At 47.3% G+C, this 19,172-nt stretch overlaps 10 protein-coding genes across 10 annotated transcripts; 5 read left to right on the forward strand and 5 right to left on the reverse strand.

Moving 5' to 3' along the window:
* Positions 1-50: 50 nt before the first annotated feature.
* BO79DRAFT_211277 (non-canonical purine NTP pyrophosphatase) lies at positions 51-1,162 on the forward strand. Its single transcript, XM_025682994.1, has 6 exons — positions 51-349; positions 412-485; positions 537-681; positions 735-771; positions 826-887; positions 940-1,162. The coding sequence occupies exons 1-6, from the start codon at positions 176-178 to the stop codon at positions 1,006-1,008; spliced, it is 561 nt and encodes a 186-aa protein (XP_025535358.1). The 5' UTR covers positions 51-175; the 3' UTR covers positions 1,009-1,162.
* BO79DRAFT_52705 (nucleoside triphosphates FAP7) lies at positions 907-1,848 on the reverse strand. Its single transcript, XM_025689376.1, has 3 exons — positions 1,595-1,848; positions 1,376-1,524; positions 907-1,280 (listed from the first exon to the last, which is right to left on the reverse strand). The coding sequence occupies exons 1-3, from the start codon at positions 1,775-1,777 to the stop codon at positions 1,091-1,093; spliced, it is 522 nt and encodes a 173-aa protein (XP_025535359.1). The 5' UTR covers positions 1,778-1,848; the 3' UTR covers positions 907-1,090.
* A 566-nt stretch (positions 1,849-2,414) lies between these two features.
* On the reverse strand, positions 2,415-3,968 carry BO79DRAFT_157920 (C78 family peptidase; the record flags this gene model as incomplete). The annotated part of the gene is made up of 5 exons (XM_025678884.1): positions 2,415-2,623; positions 2,685-2,839; positions 2,888-2,919; positions 2,974-3,441; positions 3,504-3,968. The coding sequence occupies 5 exons, from the start codon at positions 3,966-3,968 to the stop codon at positions 2,415-2,417; spliced, it is 1,329 nt and encodes a 442-aa protein (XP_025535360.1).
* Positions 3,969-5,323: 1,355 nt separating this feature from the next.
* Positions 5,324-7,561, forward strand: BO79DRAFT_180783 (aspartate kinase). The gene is made up of 4 exons (XM_025680106.1): positions 5,324-5,514; positions 5,584-5,664; positions 5,802-7,051; positions 7,111-7,561. Exons 1-4 carry the CDS (start codon positions 5,366-5,368, stop codon positions 7,206-7,208), a joined length of 1,578 nt encoding a protein of 525 aa, XP_025535361.1. The 5' UTR covers positions 5,324-5,365; the 3' UTR covers positions 7,209-7,561.
* A 1,176-nt stretch (positions 7,562-8,737) lies between these two features.
* Positions 8,738-12,282, forward strand: BO79DRAFT_248066 (forkhead box transcription factor; the record flags this gene model as incomplete). The annotated part of the gene is made up of 2 exons (XM_025685687.1): positions 8,738-8,820; positions 9,492-12,282. The coding sequence occupies 2 exons, from the start codon at positions 8,738-8,740 to the stop codon at positions 11,839-11,841; spliced, it is 2,433 nt and encodes an 810-aa protein (XP_025535362.1). The 3' UTR covers positions 11,842-12,282.
* A 146-nt stretch (positions 12,283-12,428) lies between these two features.
* BO79DRAFT_180790 (BUD31 family protein) lies at positions 12,429-13,408 on the reverse strand. The gene is made up of 3 exons (XM_025680107.1): positions 13,120-13,408; positions 12,918-13,048; positions 12,429-12,775 (listed from the first exon to the last, which is right to left on the reverse strand). The coding sequence occupies exons 1-3, from the start codon at positions 13,289-13,291 to the stop codon at positions 12,632-12,634; spliced, it is 447 nt and encodes a 148-aa protein (XP_025535363.1). The 5' UTR covers positions 13,292-13,408; the 3' UTR covers positions 12,429-12,631.
* Positions 13,409-13,564: 156 nt separating this feature from the next.
* On the forward strand, positions 13,565-14,173 carry BO79DRAFT_202521 (Tim10/DDP family zinc finger protein). Its single transcript, XM_025681655.1, has 2 exons — positions 13,565-13,781; positions 13,877-14,173. The coding sequence occupies exons 1-2, from the start codon at positions 13,676-13,678 to the stop codon at positions 14,038-14,040; spliced, it is 270 nt and encodes an 89-aa protein (XP_025535364.1). The 5' UTR covers positions 13,565-13,675; the 3' UTR covers positions 14,041-14,173.
* A 186-nt stretch (positions 14,174-14,359) lies between these two features.
* Positions 14,360-15,444, reverse strand: BO79DRAFT_211281 (60S ribosomal protein uL23). Its single transcript, XM_025682995.1, has 4 exons — positions 15,369-15,444; positions 15,023-15,084; positions 14,668-14,954; positions 14,360-14,602 (listed from the first exon to the last, which is right to left on the reverse strand). Exons 1-4 carry the CDS (start codon positions 15,394-15,396, stop codon positions 14,515-14,517), a joined length of 465 nt encoding a protein of 154 aa, XP_025535365.1. The 5' UTR covers positions 15,397-15,444; the 3' UTR covers positions 14,360-14,514.
* A 24-nt stretch (positions 15,445-15,468) lies between these two features.
* On the forward strand, positions 15,469-16,622 carry BO79DRAFT_157963 (25S rRNA (adenine2142-N1)-methyltransferase; the record flags this gene model as incomplete). Its single annotated transcript, XM_025678886.1, has 2 exons — positions 15,469-15,491; positions 15,785-16,622. The coding sequence occupies 2 exons, from the start codon at positions 15,469-15,471 to the stop codon at positions 16,620-16,622; spliced, it is 861 nt and encodes a 286-aa protein (XP_025535366.1).
* A 23-nt stretch (positions 16,623-16,645) lies between these two features.
* On the reverse strand, positions 16,646-19,060 carry BO79DRAFT_52800 (putative transporter). The gene is made up of 6 exons (XM_025689377.1): positions 18,726-19,060; positions 17,717-18,654; positions 17,531-17,659; positions 17,376-17,473; positions 17,098-17,264; positions 16,646-17,047 (listed from the first exon to the last, which is right to left on the reverse strand). The coding sequence occupies exons 1-6, from the start codon at positions 18,899-18,901 to the stop codon at positions 16,669-16,671; spliced, it is 1,887 nt and encodes a 628-aa protein (XP_025535367.1). The 5' UTR covers positions 18,902-19,060; the 3' UTR covers positions 16,646-16,668.
* Positions 19,061-19,172: the final 112 nt, after the last annotated feature.

Raw genomic sequence — 19,172 nt, forward strand, 5'->3', positions numbered from 1 at the left:
AGAATCTTAAGCGTTGGAGGATTGAACGAACCCTCGGCGGAACAGGTATATATATATCTAGCGCACCCCCGTCTATCCGTTCCTCTTCGTCTGCAGTCTGTCAACGAACAACCTACTATCTGGTTTTTTTTTTTCCTTGTTGCCCCTAGTAAGAATCCGTTCGGCCTACGCAAAGATGGCCTCAATGAAAAAAATAAACTTCATCACCGGCAACAAAAACAAGCTAGCAGAAGTGAAAGCGATATTAGGGACTGTGATCGACGTTGAAAATCAAGCAGTTGACCTTCCTGAGATACAGGGCACGATAGAAGAGATTGCCCGGGAGAAATGTCGACGTGCAGCAGAAGTGGTGAGTGACATCGCAGAAGGCAGAATCCGCACAGCTCAAAGACACTGACTCACTTCGGTCAGGTCGGAGGCCCGGTGTTGACGGAAGATACTGCACTTGAGTTTCACGCTCTTAAAGGACTGCCTGGCCCGTACATGTATGTCTTCCCTCACCTAAGCATACTAACTCTCCTAATAATTCTACCTAGCAAATCATTTCTCGATGCCCTAGGCCATGAAGGCCTGAATAAATTGCTTGACTCATTTGAGACCAGAGCCGCAGAGGCTGTCTGCACCTTTGCCTTTTCCAGCGGACCCGGTTCGGATCCAATCTTATTCCAGGGTAGAACTGAGGTAGGATTGAGTGCCAACTCCACCTACCCTGTCAGAAGCTGACGCATCGCAAGGGAGCTATCGTGAGACCAAGAGGTCCTGCGAATTTTGGTATGTACAGGCGACTATTAGTTACAAACATCAATGCTCACTAGCTCCTCCCAGGCTGGGATCCGATTTTCGAGTATCGCGGCAAGACTTACGCTGAAATGGAGAAAGAGGAGAAGGTAATGGAATTGTCCCATCAATTTCTTCAATCAGCCACTAATACTGGAGCAGAACCTCATCTCACACAGATATAAAGCCCTGGTCAAGTTGCAAGATTGGCTGGCCGACAGACGTGATTGATATAAACTGCAAATTTCACGGTGCGAATTGGTGTCGGTTTCGGCCGCCCCCTCCCCCGGATTGCCGTAGGTAAATCGAGATCTCAGGCTCGGTCATTTTTCCAAGATTGTACCCAGCTAGAAATCCTTGCGCAATTGGACTCTACATCATCATCCCTCTCACTATTCAATTCAACCACTAATTCCTCGTCGAAGGCTTCTCGAGCTTCGTCAAGCAAAACACCAAATATTTCGGCATCTAAATTTTCCTGCAGCTTCGTCTCATTGTATCCCCTGTAAACCGATAAGCTTCAATTAGATTTTTCAGCTAATAATAAAAGGGGGAGGGCGGGGGTGGGAGCGGATGGCTTATAGTCCTCGTGGTGTACCTTGATGCGAGACGATCATAATGAACAGCAGTAGATGGGCAGCGTAATACAACGACCAAATCAATCCATGACTTGGGGAATAGATCGCATGCATGCCAGTCAATTAGATAGCCACCTTGGAGTACTTGATCCTCGATAGCGTCCAGGAGCTGCAAGATGTATGTTAGGTAAACGTGAGGAGACTGGAAACCAGACTATATAAGCGTTACATGAACGTACTTTGTCCTCGTCCACAACCCAGGTTTGTAATTCGTGGTCATATGTCTCGTAGCAGTCTCGCTCTTTTGCGACATGGTTGATTGAAAGATGCCGCAGACCTGTCTCCTCGGCCAATTGTTCGCAATGGACGGTTTTTCCTACGCCGGGCGTGCCTGTTATTATCACATTTGGAGATGTCCGCATTATGCCTCATAAAAATGTGCGACGTGAATGAGTATTTCTTTCAATTTGCCCGATAAAGCCCGATAAAGTTTCAACAGTGAGGGGAAAATTTCCGTGGGGTAAGTAATCAGTACAGCTTCGGATTATCAAACTTCCCGATATCTCCATCAGTTACCCGGTGCTACATGATTCGTTATCGTTATCTAGTTGGTCGAAGCTGCCGTGCTCATAATTATATATGCACGAATAGGCACTATAGTACTCAGAAAATGCTAGCTCATATGTAACCCTGATAAGGATAGTGATATGTAGAGCTCGCCGGGTGGCTTGAGTTCTTACAATGTGGTACAATGCACGTGAAAACTCAAACCTGGTAACTTCCCTCTTGAGCCTGATGCTACTTGTTGAGCTGACGTATAGCGGCTACCTGACGAGTCATGCCCATGCTCATGATAGTGGGAAATGGCAAACTAGGCATGTTGTGATGTGCGCTTCACACTGGAAGGCCAAAGAACTGTTGCTGTTTTGCGGCTTGATGCCATGCCGCGCTAGTTTGCAGTGCTATTTGCTAGACGAATTGGCGGAATATTTTAGTCTGGAAGCAATCTGGTAAGCTATTACTGCATCGTCACCATATTGGTCGCCTCTTCTATCATACTTACTTTAGAAGCTCAAATGCCTTGTACTTCTGCAAATATGCTGTGCCTCGTCTGTATGCCTTCAATACGCGTGCAGGGTCCGACGTCAGTGCTTGTGCCCCCCTAAGGCGCTTCACTGCTGGGGGTGTTCGGAACATAGGATCGAAAACTAGTATGTCTGCGCTACCACCGTCACGTATTTCGAAGCCGATAATGGTCATGGAATGTCCTGTTTATGTCCGTCCACCAATTAGACAGGTCACATATCACGAAGAAAGAGGTCTTCAAACCCTGGTGCTGGAAGTAAATGGGGGGCAAGTTCGTCTGCATGACTTTTTTCCCTTCCTCCAAAGCACATGATTCTCGAAAATAAGCCGCAACATTCATATATAATGCGTCATGTGCACGCACTTCCTTCGAGGCACCAATGCTGTTTGCTTCGCACCTGTGGGTTGTTAAAGCAGCGCTTCGCAATTCGGAGAAGGAGTCTTACTGTATGCCGAGACTCGAGAACAGGGCTTGTGCCTATAGAGTAATGAATCAATTGCAACCATAAGATTACGTTCATGGTCATCATACCTCTGGCGTGCCAATGTACTTCCTAGTTCCTCGGATACCTCCTGTTTCGACCCTCCCTACACTATTGAAACCCTTGTCCCACGCATCTTCGATCATATCTTGTAGTTGGAAGATCGTGGGTAGTTCCGTTGGGAAGCGCTCATGCCCCGGAAGTTGGGTTTCTTTCAAAAAGGTGATTAGCATTTGGATGTTCCTATAGCCGCAAAATCCTCCTTCTTTGGGGATCTTGGAGATCTGATGGACCTTTGGGCTGCAGAAAAAAGCACGTTGGACGGATTTGTCCTGCTCACACAACCGAGCGAGCACCGGGATGACATCGCGCGTCTCGTTTTCGACAGCTTCGCGCCTCCGAAGCGTGCCGTCTGAGGCAATTGTGTTTGTGAAGATTGACATAGAACCCCTCTCTAACATTCTTCGCAGCCATGATGGCATCTGCTTTTCGTGAGCATGAGGCCCTAACTCCGTACGCTAGGTTGAGTGTCAGCACAACGCGCTCTATGATGTATAAAGGATAAGTGAGGATTTCGTACTCCAAGCCGCTTAGCTGTCTCTCTGTGCGGTGTATTTGTGCCGCCGACCAATGACCACGGCGAGGGCGTTCTATCTTCATTGGGTAGCAGCCCGGGAGTGCGCTCTTTCAACCGTTCCCGTCTCTCTGCATCGTGGCTTGACACTGGACTCTCCACGTCAACAGGCAACTCTGGCTGGTGTGAAGATATGTCTTCAAAGGCAACTGTTTCCGCAAAATGCAAGTCGAGGTGGGCGGCGAGTTCAGTATTGAGTACTATTTCCCCACAGCCGTGCGGACACTCGGCATAATCCCCTGGACATTCTCCTGTTCCAGTTGAAGGTGCATTTGCCGGCCGTCTGCTATGTCCAGCCTGAGTATCCACTTCAGGGTGATAAACATCCACATGCTCTACAACACGGCTAATGTCCGGATCAGAAAATGGACAAAAGGGACACGCTGGATCACTATGATTCATCTGGTCCATGGCAGCCAGTTTTTTATTGTAACCGCTCCAAGGATTACCTCAAGATGAAATGAAAACAGCTCCGCGTTCTTGTAAGTTATGGTTAGTATATGTGTTTCAGCAACTAAGAAGAGGTGATTAGGAGCCGACTAGGGCCAGAAAGTAGACAAAATTGACAGTTGGCTAAATAGGCAACCATCGTAGGCCCACCTAACTCAACCACAAAATCATGTGCCAAGTAGGTTAGATGCGAAGATCGAGGCCCAACTGAGACAACTTATGTTAAAATGATATACAATCTATCTTTCCTTATAACCATTACTTACTCCGACGGTGTACTGGGGAGTGGCCAAGAGCCCAACAATGAGAATGAATGAAAGTTTGGCCTTGCGGACTCTCTGGTATTATAAAACAATACCATTACGGGTAACATTAGCTTCATATCCATATCGGTTATTCTTCCCGACTTGCTACCAGCAAATCAAGTAGTTCGTTTGCTACTGTAAGTAGGCAGGAAATACGGAGTATATTAATATTTCCGCCGATGAAATATTACTATCACAAAGTAGATTTGATGTACCCCTTCTTGCACATATCAGTAGAGACGAATCTGTCTTTCTGATGGTAAAACAGTACAGAGTATCATAATATCGATAACAGGTAGCATACTGAACGGATCTCATTGAGAAGTCACACCTCGCTAGTTCTATAATACAAACTGCTGCACATAGCAATACCAAGGAAATTTAGAAACGTGGGTCCCTAAATGGGCGATACCATAATCCGCGACCAAACAGCCAAATCAACCATCTGTACTCTGCTGTTGAGCCATCTCCGTATGAGAGAGTCATTATATCTGAGCGCAAGCATGATTACAGGTATCATAGATTCGTTCTTGAAAAGAATTTTGATGCCTATAAAGCTTTTGTATTGATGGCCAAAAATGATCAGCCAGATAGAATGTCTAATACAATTTGTTATAGAAGAACATGATAGTTTAACATAGCACCAAGTGGTCCAACTGAGAATTCAAACTTTTTTTTGATTGATGCCATTCTCCCATCTCTGTGATATGAGAACACATGGTTAGAGGGTAGATTACTTTATGAAACGGGGCGTATGCAAACTCGGAAAGAACTGGACTGCTTTGGTACATTAGTTAGTTAGTACTTTTGTTCTCTGACTCAACATTTATCTTCGATTAGTAATAATTGAGTTCTGATAATGTGTACCCGCAAAAGGAAGGCGGAGAAACAAAATGGCGAACGACCATTCGTTCTACATTTTATCGGCATGAGCTCCGCTTTCGCAACCCCGCCAGTGCACATAAAAAAGGCTGTCCCGCTACCGGAGCCAATTGCGTGGGTGTGTCATCTCTCAATTGCAAGGCTTCAACGTGCTGTTCGGGAGACCCAAAGATGGATGATCATCAGCAAAACCAGAACGATCCTTTGGAAGTTGCCAGGTATGAGTCAAAAGACTCACCGGATAGCAATTGGGTTGTGCAGAAGTTTGGAGGTACCAGTGTTGGGAAATTCGCATTGAACATCATTGACCAAGTGGTATTGTCAGTATAATCGCCCTCTGAACATCCTTCTAAATTTCGCCGGATTTGCTAACAACGGCTCTGAATCAGACCAAGTCTACTCGAACACCGCGTGGCTATAGTTTGTTCGGCAAGGAGTAGTTCAACGAAGGCTGCAGGAACCACAAACCGGTGAGTCATAACCCCTGTGTTCCAAATCCCAAGAGATCTTTACATAGCCTGTCCAGCTCCTGCCCGCAATGTCTCTACGACTTCCAGATCCTGTTAGAATAGAGTTACCATTCGGACTAACCTATTATATAACGCAGCCTTTTGCGAGCAGCTCGGGATGCGGAAGACGCTCTATCACAAGAATATGCTTCCCTTGTTGAGGCAGTCCGGCTCGAACATATCCAGGTTGTTGACGAACAAATCCAGTCCAAGGTACTTAAGTCCCGGCTCATTTCAGAGATAAACAACGAATGCGACAAAGTACTTCGAGTCCTGGAGGCTGCACAAACTTTAGGAGAGATAAGCGCACGATGCGTGGATAAAGTGATTAGTACAGGAGAAAAACTCAGTTGTCGCCTCATGGCCGCTTATATTCAGGATCGCGGGGTGGATTCGCAGTACGTGGATCTAGCTGAGGTCATCGATTTTCCTATCTCGAATCAGGGTCTCGACCAGGACTTCTACAATAATCTCGCTGCAGCTCTTGGCCGAAAGATTCGGGCCTGTGAGAATAAAGTGCCAGTTGTTACTGGTTTTTTCGGAACCGTACCTGGTGGCCTCCTCGATCAAATTGGCCGCGGTTATACTGATCTTTGCGCCGCCCTCGTTGCTGTTGGAATAGATGCCAAGGAACTCCAAGTCTGGAAAGAGGTTGATGGAATATTCACCGCAGATCCCCGGAAAGTGCCTACTGCACGCCTTTTACCTGCAATCACACCAGCCGAGGCAGCTGAACTTACATTCTATGGTTCGGAGGTGATCCATCCCTTCACTATGGAGCAAGTCATCCGTGCCAAGATTCCAATTCGCATAAAGAATGTTATGAACCCAAGAGGTGATGGCACCGTGATCTTTCCAGACTCCACTTTTGAACTGGAGAAGACAACCCCAGGTCATGATCCGAGACTATTCCGTACCCGCAGCCCTAGTCTTGTGCAGCGGCCTAAACGCCCAACGGCGGTGACGATCAAGCACAAGATATTGGTGATTAATGTACATTCCAACAAACGTTCGCTCTCACATGGATTCTTCGCTGGGATATTCTCCGTCCTCGACAGGTGGAGACTTTCTATCGATTTGATATCTACAAGTGAGGTTCATGTCTCGATGGCTCTTCATTCGGAAATGCCTCTCCTAAACGGAGTTGGGAGGGATGAATACCAGGTAATTGATGAAGATCTCAAAGGTGCTTTGCGCGACCTGCAGAGATATGGTACAGTTGATATCATCCCCGAGATGGCAATTCTTAGTCTTGTCGGAAAACAGATGAAAAATATGATCGGAGTAGCTGGCCGCATGTTTTCTACCCTAGGTGAGAACAATGTCAATATAGAGATGATTTCCCAGGGTAAGTCTCGCTTTCACCTGTGCGTCTTGAACACCGACTGACGATATACCGCCCTGAAGGTGCAAGTGAGATCAACATCTCGTGTGTCATAGAAGAAAGAGACGCTGATCGTGCCCTAAATATCATCCACACCAGCATGTTCACATTCTTGGACTAAAAGTGCTCTTTTTGTTCCCTTATACATTTGCGTCGCGCTACCTTCCAGATATTGTGTCCGCCCCTAACGCTATGATGTCCATTATCACCCTTATGTCTCCCCAAACTACAAGAGTCACGTGCATATAAACAGCTGTGTAGTTGATTCATGCTTCTTTTCTTCCTTTCTATATTCTTTTCTTTCCTTCTTCGGTTGCAGGTTTGTCTATCGCAGATAGATTTATGACTTTTCTTGTATGCTTCAGGTTGTTCATGCATCGGCGTCAAGTTTATTTTCTTTGGTCTACTGGGGTTGGCTTACCATTATACTTTTTTTTGGTTTATCTGTCCTTATTGTCTATTATATAGAGCTTCATCTTCTTGCAAGACCTTTCCCACTATTCTAAAGGAATGCTTCCCAAGCTTCTTTCGGCATATTTATCACATTGCTGAATAGTTATCTGTCAGAAAGGCTTATATAGCGAGTTCCGGACTTAATTCTGCTTACAGTAATGATCAGTATATGCATAGTTCCTGCAGGTCCAACAAAAGTCATGTTCACAACGGTGCATGCGAGGTTTATTTCTCACATTGCTCAACAACAACCTTGCACGAGGAAAAGAATATACGATGATATAGTAGTGGATACAGTAGTTTGGGGTAGATCCCTGGATATAAGAGCAGGAGCAAATCATGCCGGTTACAACATACGTTTACAAATTGTCTGTATATAAGTTCACGGCCCCTTCGAGGGTATTGTAACATGTAGACATTTCAGATATTCAGACGGCGGTTCTATAATCTATAGAACTTAGATAGGTGCTAACTTACGTATAAGTAGGGTCAATCCTAGCGCCACAATGGCACTCTTAGCTTGACTTCCTTCTAGCTCCGCGGGTGTTGTAGTTATTATATAGCGAGATCGATTCACAGTACCTAAGAGCTTTGAGAAGACAATGTAGGGATGAGGAAAGGCGAGTGGGTGGGGGCGGCAATTCAAAACCCCTAAGTGCATGGCTCACAGCAGTAAGTGGTTGCTTACGCCTCGGTCGCTGCATTGTCTTAGACAAGCCGCATTATTGCAAGTCCCTAGCTCGGTATTCGCTGCTTCTTCTGGGAGGGAGGTGAGGTAATCATCCCTGGATGGCATAAATTGTTCATGTGGCTTATGTGTGCTGTTCAATGAGTTCAGTAGCGCTTTACTTAGATTGTGAACAGGGTTTCAAGGAAGCTAGGGCCGTAGTGGGCTACTAGTATCATCGTGAAGTCGGAGAATGTTTGTGGTAGCGAAGTAATACGTAGCCTAAGTGCTTCCAGAAGGGTGGGAGTTGTGGATACGGTATCCTCGTCAGTTACAATTTTCATAACGAATGAGTAGAACTGTGTTCGGTAGCCTAGACTGTATTTGGTAGGCTGGGAATTTATAATAATATATCAAGTGCATGCCACCAGAGTCCAGACTCCAAACTGCTTTCATCAATTGACCAAGGGACCCATGATCTGCAAAATTCGCCGGCTGATTGGGTGGGTTTGAGCAAGGGATGAATCCCCATGGGTCTAACAGATGTAGCGTCGATACTGTTCACTGGGCAGCATCAAGGGACCCGCATGCCTACTCAGTCTGTGCTAGGCTAGTAAGGGAGGAGGGGGAGCCAGGGATTGATTGGTATTACCATCTACATTTATGTATGCGGTACGAAGCACAAGAGGACGAAATTGCAAACACGGAGTAAATGGTAATTTACTTGTGACGATACGTGTAATATCTTCCCTTCATGCCTGATGGCCACCCGAAGGTAGCTTGATAGTCCGGAGGCTACCCGACGCGTGACGCGCACGCGCCATAACCATACCATACAGGCCCGACGAGGCGCGTGGGCAATCAACAGGTGCAGCCTGTCTTTCTTCGTTCTTTCATTCTTCACTCAACTAAGGAATTATTCACAAAATATCTTGCGCATATCTCCCCACCTTACCTGGATGGACCTTACCGGACAAAGGGATTTGAACTTAGTCGAGCCGTCTTGCCGCCTATGTTCTGGGACTCTTTCCTTCGATAACCCACTTGCTCCATCGCTCTGTTCTCGAACTCATCATCCAACATACATCATCTACTTCGCGCCTGCTCAACGTACCACACCCTACCAAAGGTAGTCTGCTTTTGGCTACATCATTGTCCAGATAACCACGTCAAGTTTCACGCCTTGGATGACAAAGACTTTTCCCCTAGGCCGTCTGTGTCCTTGTCTCTAGATTACTGCCTTTGCATCGCGCTCTTACGCGCTTAATGTTCTGACCATCATAGTTTCTCGCACTGCGATTTGGAACTCTGCCACCCAGATTTTGTCCAATTATCCCAGCAAGGCGTGCTCCCTCGTTCATTCTGCGGGTACCTTGCCAGAGCCCAAGGTGACCCGAAGCTTTGCCCTGTTGCCATACACGGTGTGCGGAAGTTTGCTCCGCGTCGAAAGTCCCTTGACACCAAGGTACAGGGCATAGATCGTGGCAGTATGAGCCCGACACGTTCTGCGCCGGTAACCTCACGGCCTTCTTGTGGAAAAGCGATTTCCAAGCCACGCCCCCGCTTAGAGCCCTCACCTTTACCTCTGCAGCCCGTTGAGCATGTGTCGTCGGCGAAAGATCAATTTCTAAATGCGACCACTTCTACGACACACAACGCTTCGCCAGCAAAAGTTGCTCGCAGCTCAAGTAGCCTATTTTCTGGACACGGAAGTCTAGGATTCGTTCCCATCACGGCTCCCCCGGCTCCAGAATTCACCACAGATTCTCCTTCCAAACACCCCTCTTTCGGATATCGCCACAGCGCTGCTTCTTCCATGCCCCAATCCGCGTTATTCACGACATTCTCCACTTCCAGTTCAGGGAAACACTCACCTAAGGATGCGCAGTCATCAGATGAGCCCAACAGCGATAATTTTGCAGACTTCCCTGAACCCTCATTCATACCGAAACCTGTGAAGAGGACACTTATGGACGCGGCGCCACTAAAGGAACGACAAACAAAGAAGCAGAAGCGGGAGGAACCTAGTTCTATGCGCTTGCCAGAGCCTCATGAAATGCCCCCGATAGAAGACGATGGCACGAAGCCGCCTTATAGCTATGCGACGCTAATTGGCATGTCTATACTTCGTGCGCCAAACAGGCGATTGACCTTAGCGCAAATATACAAGTGGATCTCGGATACGTTTTCTTATTACAAAAATAGTGACCCAGGTTGGCAGAACAGCATTCGGCACAATCTTAGCCTGAATAAAGCATTTATCAAGCAAGAAAGACCTAAGGATGATCCAGGGAAAGGCAACTACTGGGCAATTGAACCTGGAATGGAAGCTCAATTTCTCAAAGACAAGCCACTGCGCCGCGCAACCATGTCCAGCCTGCCTCTTCCGGCCGCGCCGCAGAAGGACACAGCTCGTCCGCACAACTCAAGTACTACTACTTGGGCAGTCCCGCCGCCCCCATATCAAGCGACAGGAAGACATTCGAAGCCTGTGGATCTATCTTCTGATGCCACCCTCCCTGCTTCTGACCCTGCTCTTCAAGAAGACACGAGTGACGAACATACCAACCGTACTGTGCAACAGACTCTTGGACATCGATCGTCACCACTGCAACCCATACATTCGTCACCACCTGTTGTACCTCCTCGTTACACTCGACAAGGAACCCCTCCAACCCCTTCTCAAACCATCACTTCGGGATTAGTATCCATCACCAATAAGAGAAAGCAAACTGCAGTGAATGACAGCGGATACTTCTCATCGCTAGAGTCCTCAGCTTTGCGACCAAACAAAGCTGGGCACATTTTGACTTCGGATCTAGACATAGACCCTCCACGAATCAAGCGTGGTCGGGCAGAGGAAGAGATAGCTCGAATTCGAAGTTCCTCACACGACATTAGTCCAAGTCATTGTGGCATCTTGAAGGATTCAGGATTAGTTGTTGGTTCATCGCCCCTCCGTGGGGAATATATCAGCATGCTACCGCCTCCTATCACGCCGGTCATCAAATTCAAGAAACCCGCTAAGCCACCACCTTCAGTATCACCAAACACGAATCTACGGAACCACCGTAAAAAGATTCAACACATGGTCAATTCCCCGATAAAACATTTGGGACTCAACGATGAGGATCTTCCGTGGAGTCCCGCTTTTAATATCCAAGACGAAACATTCACGCCGAGCGAGAATCTTCATACTGGCTTCGACGTCTTTGCGGATCCTGTTTCGGATAATATATCAACCCCAGCATACGGCTCGCCAGAGAAGCGGTCTATTAAGCGTACTCGAACAGACGCTGGCGGATCAAATGGCAATATACTGGCAGATATCACATCATTGAATGCCAACAACAGGCTAGGGGTGCAGCCGTTGCAATCATCGACCAAAGCTAAAGGCCTTCTTTTCCCCGAGTCGCCTTCCAAAGTGACTGACTCAGCACGTTATCTGGACTCTTCACATGAGGATTTCTTCTCGTTCCATCTTTTTGATGAAAGCCCGACAGAAATCGATGGCGTGGATATCCTGCAGGGATTTCAGAAGATCGGGGGTATGAGCAAGGAAGAATCGTCAAGATCGAAGTCATACCCACCGAGGCCTTCGTGCAGTCATCGGGGCAACACACCTCTGTTCTAAAGCCAGGAGGTTGGGGGCTTGGACGATGAAGGTAAAATTGAAGCCACAAGACAATAATGCGCAGCGAGCGCCTCGGGAGATTTGCATTTTCTTTGATGGCGTACTAAATTGGCAAATTGTCCGATCCAGCTGGTAGACAGCGGGTTTTTCTGAGGGATAGGGGGGGCGCATTTAATCTGTGTGTTTGTTTCATTTTTGAGCAGATGAGGTTGCTGGAGTTTAAAGGGTGGTTGGTAGTCGGTTATGACATATACCGGACCTGGAATGACCTTGTTACGACCTTTATGACGACATTTGGTAAGATGTACATGAGTATGTGATGTCTAAACGAACTCGAATTTCTGCTTTTTCGCTTGCGTGTCGTTTTCTTTGCTTATGTCCCGGAATGTTTGAGGTGATTTACCAAGCACATATTCAAGTTAGCTTCCACTACAAGAGCGCACAGTTTGCATTGTTTCTGTATTTTTTTGAAGTGTAAAAGAGCGTAGAAGCGTATTACTTTCTAGTTTCAGAAAAGGTAATAAGGAGTTCAGGTATGTTCTGAATAATGAACAGAGCCTAGTGAGTTGGTGCCGAATGATGCGCGAAGCAAGCAGAAACGGAAAAGATGTTCGAAAGGCAGCGAACGAGGAAACAGTACACGGAAGGAAAAGATGTCTGTGGTCACAATTCCTAACCTAACGCCGTACCAAAGAAAGGTCTAACCTGCATGACCTGTGCCTCTCAACTGACTTAACGAAACCCGGATACGCTAAAATACAGAAAAAGAAATTTTGCTTTCGAGATGAGGCTAGTCGCTGCTAGCACAACCGCGACACCCACAGCTAACACATTGAATTGTTTGATCTTCTTTGAGCTGCGCCTTAGGTACGCGACAGATGCAAGTTGCATTGAAATTCGTTTCCTTCGTCTGGATGCACCGGAGGCAGCATAACTGTAATAAAGACATGGCACGTGTTAGTGATTTCATCTTATTCCAGGTCTTGGTAGGGCAAACTCGTGGTAGTATCCCTTGAAGAATGACAGAAGGAGGAGATATAAGGAAGAGCAGAAGTAGAAAACGGGTAGATAGTAACCTTTTCGTAGCCTTGCTTCTTCCATTTCGCGATCAAGTTGGCGTCCGCATAGTTGTTCTTCAAAAGCCATTCGTACAGCTGTTTTGATATGGCTTCTTTTTCGTAATACAAGTCATATACGTATCTCGACCCTATGTGTCATACTATGAGTAACTTTGAGCCGTCGACAACTGGAATATGAATTCGACGGAAGACCACTTACTCTGGTGGCTGATTTGAAATATGGGCCACAGCATCTCGTGCTTCTTCTTCCCGTCATGCGATGCATTCTCCGCATCTTTCATCTTATTGCTGAACTCCAGCAGTGTATCCTCTATATCATCGAAGCCTGCCGGGGGCGGTTTGCGATTGCGCGAGGTCCGTACTGGGGGCATCTCTGGATATGTAGCCAACGAGACAAAGATAAAGGCGGTTTTGCGTGATTTCTCGAAAGAAAGACAGAAGTGAGTATTGCGAAACCAAACACCCAAACCCTGTTGATTGATTTTCCGTAGCCCAAAGAATGATTTGCTCCACAATAGATAGATGCGTTCGAGCGGCGGGCGCTACGAGCTTGCGGCCGCATCTGCCATGGCACACCGCCTTTAATTCTTCTAGGCGTTTGATTCCGATGGTTGAGCATCGTCAGAGACCAACCAGCAAACCATCCCATCTCCTACTCAAGACCTGTACTTAGCATACTCGCGATCCGTTCCTAAAACAACATTCATCATTAAATTCTACCTTTCCGGTCCTTTTCACAGAAATCCATCTTCACCATGGACGCCCAGACTCAGGTCGATATTAGCAAGCTGAATGATGCCGACAAGAACGAACTGAGCCAGATGTTGGCAAACGAGCAACAAAAGGCCACAATGCAGCAAAGTGAGTCAATTACGTCCGAGTCGCTATTATTTAAGCCGATTCGTCCCTGTCTTGCGATTTTCCAGGGCAACAATTTGCTAATGGTCATCATTTAGCTGTCCATTCGTTGTCCGATATTTGCTGGAAGAAATGTATCGCGGGAAAGATCTCGTCAGGTCGCCTGGAACAAAATGAGGAAACATGCGCGCAGAACTGCGTTGAGCGGTGGATGGATTCGAACCTTGCGATCCTGAAGCATCTCGAAGCTCTTCGTGGATAAGATGTATAATCTTTGTCTTCTACTTTTTTCAACGAAAAGCAGCGGGCTCATGCATAGAGCACGTCTGCCGTCACCCTGCATGTAAACGGGTACCTCATGTACTATATCAATCATACCAATAGAAAGGACGTGCTGGCTTTGCCACATGGAATAGCACCGTGACCGTGCCGGAAGTTCACTTTTCAGCTCTGGCGGCCTGCGCATGTAAGGCTGTGACATGCATAGATTTGTACCCTCTACTTGAACACTAGGCCTAGGATAGGCAAGTGGCCTTGAGTCCGCGGCAATGGCTTTAAGATCTACGGAGCCTAGAACCAGATTTATTCGTGGTATTCATGCATTCGAGTAATTCCCTCTTCTTTTTTGGAAACGATCATTCAGCCCTCATTCAAGCATTGGCAGCTAACTTTATGACTGATATTTATGAACCACCGCGCAAAATAAAAATTCACCCAAACCCTAAATGAAATATATCTAGACGATGGCAAGCTTGGTGGCAGCGATGTCCAGAGCATCAACGTCAGGGGTTAGACGGGCGTAGGCCTTCTTAAGTCCATCGGGTCTAAAGACAAGTTAGATATCCCGAACTCGGTAGTAAGTCAATGATTATGAGATAGGTCGTCGTACCTGACGAGGGTGTTGACCTTGACGGTGTCAACGTCGTACAGCTTCTTGAGGGCGAGCTTGATCTGGCGCTTGTTGGACTTGACATCGACGATGAAGACCAGGGTGTTGTTCTCCTCGATCTTCTTCATGGCGCTCTCGGTGTTGAGAGGGTAGAGGACGACCTTGTGCGCATCGAGGCGAGGGACATGGGGGATCGACTTGCGGGGGTACTTGGGCGACCGGGAAAGCTGAAGGGTCTTGGGGCGGTGGAAGGTCGTAGAGGTGCGGACCTTACGAGACTTGTGCGCCTGGAGAATCAAATAATATTTAGCACCGAACAGAGCATGGGCGGATTTGAAGCCTTGTGAGAACGTACACCAGCACCCTTAATGACTGCCTTGGCGGCAGCACCAGCCTTGTCGCTGGGCTTGGTCTTGCCTATAGATCCTGAATGTCAGCCCGTCCGTCACTTCAAAATGAAATATAGCCGATCGCTCGTTCGAAATCACAAAATCCATGCAGAAGGTTGACAATAGCGGGGGAAACACAGGGCTCGAATCGTTCATCGGAAACGCCTTTTTTTTTCGATCGTGCTGAGAGGGCCTTATCCCCCGGAGTACCGCCACATGTAGATGCCATTCGAGGCTCACAAAACCGGGATTCCGACAAGAACAAATCTGCAAATTTCAAGAAGACGGATGAATCGCATAAATGATGCCTACCTTGCTTGTTATCCACCTTGGGAGCCATGGCTATCGTCCGGCGCTGTCGTGTTGATTGTCGCAGTGTCGAGTGTCGAATTATTTGGAAGGTATTCGCTTAATGAAAACCCTACGGTTGACTCTGTGGGTCACCTGACCAGCCCTCCGTGTCGGATGGTTTGGATCTCTTGGCGACCACAACTCGAACGGGCTAGTCTGTCGAGTTTGTCTTCTTTCGGCATAGTGTATCCGTTACGGTCACGTGAAGAATAGGCGGTTTCTCACATGTTCGAAGCCATCGATGATTTCGACAATAGTTGAACGAGCCCAATTGATGGCTGTTGGCCTGCGCAGACACTACGACTCAAACGCTAAGAAACTGCCAGGGCAGCAGTATTACTAGGTCGAGACATGGGGGCTTCTAACAAACAACGGAGAAAAAGACCTGCTCTTCTGTCCCGCACCCGCCCACCAACTGTCCGGGCAAAGCATGCGGCCTTGTCGGCGAAAGCTACTCGAAATCTCATTCGATCACACCATCGACTACTCAAGGCGCATGCCCAAGCTGTACGGGCCGGTGATGATGCTTTGGTCGGAAAGATCGAAGCGCAGATCCGGGAAAATGGTGGCTTGGAAAGCTACCAGCTCGCAAGCAAACTTGGCCAGTCTCTAGATCGTGGAGGCGACTCTAGCAAGGTCTTGGTTGATTGGATAGCTCCTCGGTTACTGCCAATGGCAAATACGCCCTACAAGCTCCGAGTACTCGAGATTGGAGCTCTAAGTACGAAGAACGCTTGTTCAATGAACAAGTCACTGGATGTCACTAGGATAGATCTGAATTCTCAAGAACCGGGAATCCTGAAACAGGACTTCATGAAAAGGCCGCTTCCTCAAAACGAGTTCGACAGGTTCCATATCATCAGTCTCTCCTTGGTCCTCAATTATGTTCCCGACGCCGCCGGTCGGGGTGAAATGTTGAAGCGCTGTATATCCTTCTTGACCACATCACCCCCCTCCGGATCTTCTCTTGATGTTACCCCAAGCCTATTTCTGGTCCTGCCAGTCTCCTGCGTTACCAATTCGCGCTACCTCACCGAAAGCAGGCTGCAAGACATAATGTCTAGTATGGGCTTTGCGTTGGCTAAGACCAAGCAGACTTCCAAGCTGATATTCCAACTTTGGGATCAGGTTGGCGACTACAACGCCAAACCTTTCAAAAAGGAAATCTTGAACCCTGGAAAAACAAGGAACAATTTTTCAATTATCGTCAAGTGATAATAGTGTCGTATGGGACAACAAGAAAGCGTCGCTATCCGCACTTTCATAGTGCAGAGATGGCATCCTGCGGCAGAATGGACCATGCAGTCCCAATCAATGCCAATATCGAGGAAGTTATCAAAAGGCACCAGTCCAGTACCCGTTCTCTTGGACTTATCTCGTTGCCAAATATTTTCAGGTGGAAAGCAACCGGCAATATGATGCAGATCGTGAAACATAAAGCTGATCCCATCAGCGCCATGATTCGATCAAACGAAGGGAATAGCACTGCCATGATAACAATGCTGACCACGACAAGGATGCGTATTAAGGCTTTTGAAAGTTTATGAACCATGGCTTTCGTGCTCTTGGGATCTGTCTGAAGTTCAGGGTGTGACCCAAGTCCACAGAGGACTTCGACTGTGGCCACGAGCGGCCGGCAGCTACATTTGTCAATCAACAATCCATATTTTTCATGCGAAATATGACTCACTTCAATGGTACTTTTGTGATTGGAATGATGGCGATGAACATGATCATGCAAATAGACAATACCTGCGAATATTCTTCTGTACGTAGGATATTGGCAGTGACTTCATCTCGAACATCGTCTCCAAACATGATCCAGCCCACTATGGCCATCGTGCAGTCAAGAGAATACTAGGACGAATATTTCGATTAGCACCCGAGAACATTATCCCCTGTTCGTAGAGCAATATGCACGATTTTTCTCTGCATATACTCTTCAAGATGCTGCCGAAACCCGCTTACCGTAAAAATATAAGTGACCCACAGACTCTTGCCGTACTTCTGTGGATGCCGCATATCGCGGTATATATTTGGAAATACGCCGTGGCCACCCCATGGTGCTTATATGAACATCAGCGCGTTCTCCTAAGCAACCCCTAGCGAGTGATTGGACTTACACATTATTAGCCCAAAGCTAAGAGGGAGAGTGGCCCAATTGTCAGGCAATAAATACGTCCTGGCTGGTTGAAGGAGAGATCCCGGGGCGGTTGGTTTCGTAAGCCCATCAACACAAGTGATAATGACAACTTCGACAATGTTAGTTTCTCGGTAATACACTGAGTTCTGAAAGAAGGTACACATACTAGAGGTACAAGAAAGTATGCCGAGTATACTTGTCACGCTAAGAAGTCGCAATGGTAAAAAGTTGAGGGGAACAAGCAAAAGTCCGCATACTATTTTCCACTGAAGAAGGCTCAAGCCCGGGATGAGAGCTTGCAAACTGTCGGCAAAAAGCACAACCAGTGCAACACAAGCCCCAACTAGTTCCAAGCAGAACAAGAGACTTGTCGCTAAGCGTGCGTGATGACCGAAGCTAATGTACGCTAGATCTGCGTAAGTGACGATACTCCGATCAGCATCAAGACACTTTGCAAGGATCTTTGCCGTGTAATTTGTGGCCACTGCAGCGAATAGCAGAAATAGCAGGCCAAGAAGCCAGCCAGCATGCTTCAGAGCTAGTGGCAAGCTCAACAAACCAACACCGATTAACACGTTGACGGAATTGAAGATTGTCTGTGGAACCGTAGATTGGCCGACAACGATACACTCTCTCGTACCGTCTTCATGATGCACCTGCTTTACAAGGACCGGTTCCCTTTCGTAGCCCACAGATGTATCACCATGACTTTGTTGCTCTCTGTGCAATTGGATCGCATGCTTCCGTGTCGTCGCACTAACGCGGGAAGAAATCGTTCCGTACGAACCGCCCAGCGATGGTTCAAAAATGTCTGCATTCGATGCCCTTTTTCTCAGATCCAGCTGGCCGGCCATGGCATTGTCTTCATTTTCTCCATCAGCACCCAATAAGGGACGTGTAACGTCGGCCTCATGCCCCGGGTAATCATGTGGCCTGAAGATGTCGGTTGTATTTCCCGCCCATTCTTCGTCAGAGTCTATCACAAATGACGATCGTCGAGGTAAGACTTCTGGAAAATATGCAGCTCGCTGCCACGACCGAGCAAAGTTGTCAATGCTATTGACTCCTCCTGCCTGTCTGAACCGCGCGGAGAAGGAGGCTGATCTGTGTAGCACAAGAGACAGTTAAACCGAGGCTGGCATTTTATGTGATTTCATGATGAGTAGGCGACTTACCTTGGCCTCTGATAGCTATCTTCTACTCTTGAATAGCTGCCACTGCTGGTTGCAAGCCCATAAGGATATACATCAGATTCAATTGCAGAATCAGCGCTTAGCCTACCAGGCGTGATCGGCCTATGTGAGCTAGAAGCCTGGGCACCAGCAGCTGCAGGAATTGCGGATTCAGGCATTGTGTAAGATTCCTTTAGAGTCCCTTGCCCGGGGACAGAAGCTTCGGTCGTGAATCAAGCTACTTGCTGCTTGGTCGACTTTCGCAAAGGGGAAAAAAAGAAGGAAAGAAAAGAAAGAAGGAAATGAATAAATGAAAATATGTCAGGGGAAGAGCGATCGAGGAAAGAGAACCTTGGAAAAACCGAGTCTATTTATTGAAGGCAATAAGTACAATCAAGGCTGTTGAGGAGACAAATCAGCTATCGGCGAAATAACATTAGGGCGTCACTT

This window comes from Aspergillus costaricaensis (genome assembly GCF_003184835.1).
Source record: "Aspergillus costaricaensis CBS 115574 unplaced genomic scaffold BO79scaffold_39, whole genome shotgun sequence".
In the NCBI taxonomy this organism is placed as follows: Eukaryota; Fungi; Ascomycota; class Eurotiomycetes; order Eurotiales; family Aspergillaceae; genus Aspergillus; species Aspergillus costaricensis.

Coding starts and splice junctions, on each gene's coding strand:
- BO79DRAFT_52705 (XM_025689376.1), bottom strand. CDS start 1,777: ATGCGGACATCTCCAAATGTGATAATAACAGGCACGCCCGGCGTAGGA. Junction 1,525..1,594: donor GGGTTGTGGACGAGGACAAA/GTACGTTCATGT, acceptor TACATCTTGCAG/CTCCTGGACGCTATCGAGGA. Junction 1,281..1,375: donor TATGATCGTCTCGCATCAAG/GTACACCACGAG, acceptor ATCGGTTTACAG/GGGATACAATGAGACGAAGC.
- BO79DRAFT_52800 (XM_025689377.1), bottom strand. CDS start 18,901: ATGCCTGAATCCGCAATTCCTGCAGCTGCTGGTGCCCAGGCTTCTAGC. Junction 18,655..18,725: donor GATAGCTATCAGAGGCCAAG/GTAAGTCGCCTA, acceptor TGTGCTACACAG/ATCAGCCTCCTTCTCCGCGC. Junction 17,660..17,716: donor CATACTTTCTTGTACCTCTA/GTATGTGTACCT, acceptor ACATTGTCGAAG/TTGTCATTATCACTTGTGTT.
- BO79DRAFT_202521 (XM_025681655.1), top strand. CDS start 13,676: ATGGACGCCCAGACTCAGGTCGATATTAGCAAGCTGAATGATGCCGAC. Junction 13,782..13,876: donor AAAGGCCACAATGCAGCAAA/GTGAGTCAATTA, acceptor GTCATCATTTAG/CTGTCCATTCGTTGTCCGAT.
- BO79DRAFT_211281 (XM_025682995.1), bottom strand. CDS start 15,396: ATGGCTCCCAAGGTGGATAACAAGCAAG. Junction 15,085..15,368: donor CAAGGTGGATAACAAGCAAG/GTAGGCATCATT, acceptor CAGGATCTATAG/GCAAGACCAAGCCCAGCGAC. Junction 14,955..15,022: donor CAGTCATTAAGGGTGCTGGT/GTACGTTCTCAC, acceptor TTGATTCTCCAG/GCGCACAAGTCTCGTAAGGT.
- BO79DRAFT_180783 (XM_025680106.1), top strand. CDS start 5,366: ATGGATGATCATCAGCAAAACCAGAACGATCCTTTGGAAGTTGCCAGG. Junction 5,515..5,583: donor ATCATTGACCAAGTGGTATT/GTCAGTATAATC, acceptor GCTCTGAATCAG/ACCAAGTCTACTCGAACACC. Junction 7,052..7,110: donor TATAGAGATGATTTCCCAGG/GTAAGTCTCGCT, acceptor ACCGCCCTGAAG/GTGCAAGTGAGATCAACATC.
- BO79DRAFT_211277 (XM_025682994.1), top strand. CDS start 176: ATGGCCTCAATGAAAAAAATAAACTTCATCACCGGCAACAAAAACAAG. Junction 486..536: donor GGACTGCCTGGCCCGTACAT/GTATGTCTTCCC, acceptor AATTCTACCTAG/CAAATCATTTCTCGATGCCC. Junction 682..734: donor TATTCCAGGGTAGAACTGAG/GTAGGATTGAGT, acceptor ACGCATCGCAAG/GGAGCTATCGTGAGACCAAG.
- BO79DRAFT_180790 (XM_025680107.1), bottom strand. CDS start 13,291: ATGCCCCCAGTACGGACCTCGCGCAATCGCAAACCGCCCCCGGCAGGC. Junction 13,049..13,119: donor ATTTCAAATCAGCCACCAGA/GTAAGTGGTCTT, acceptor TATGACACATAG/GGTCGAGATACGTATATGAC. Junction 12,776..12,917: donor AGAAGCAAGGCTACGAAAAG/GTTACTATCTAC, acceptor TCTTTATTACAG/TTATGCTGCCTCCGGTGCAT.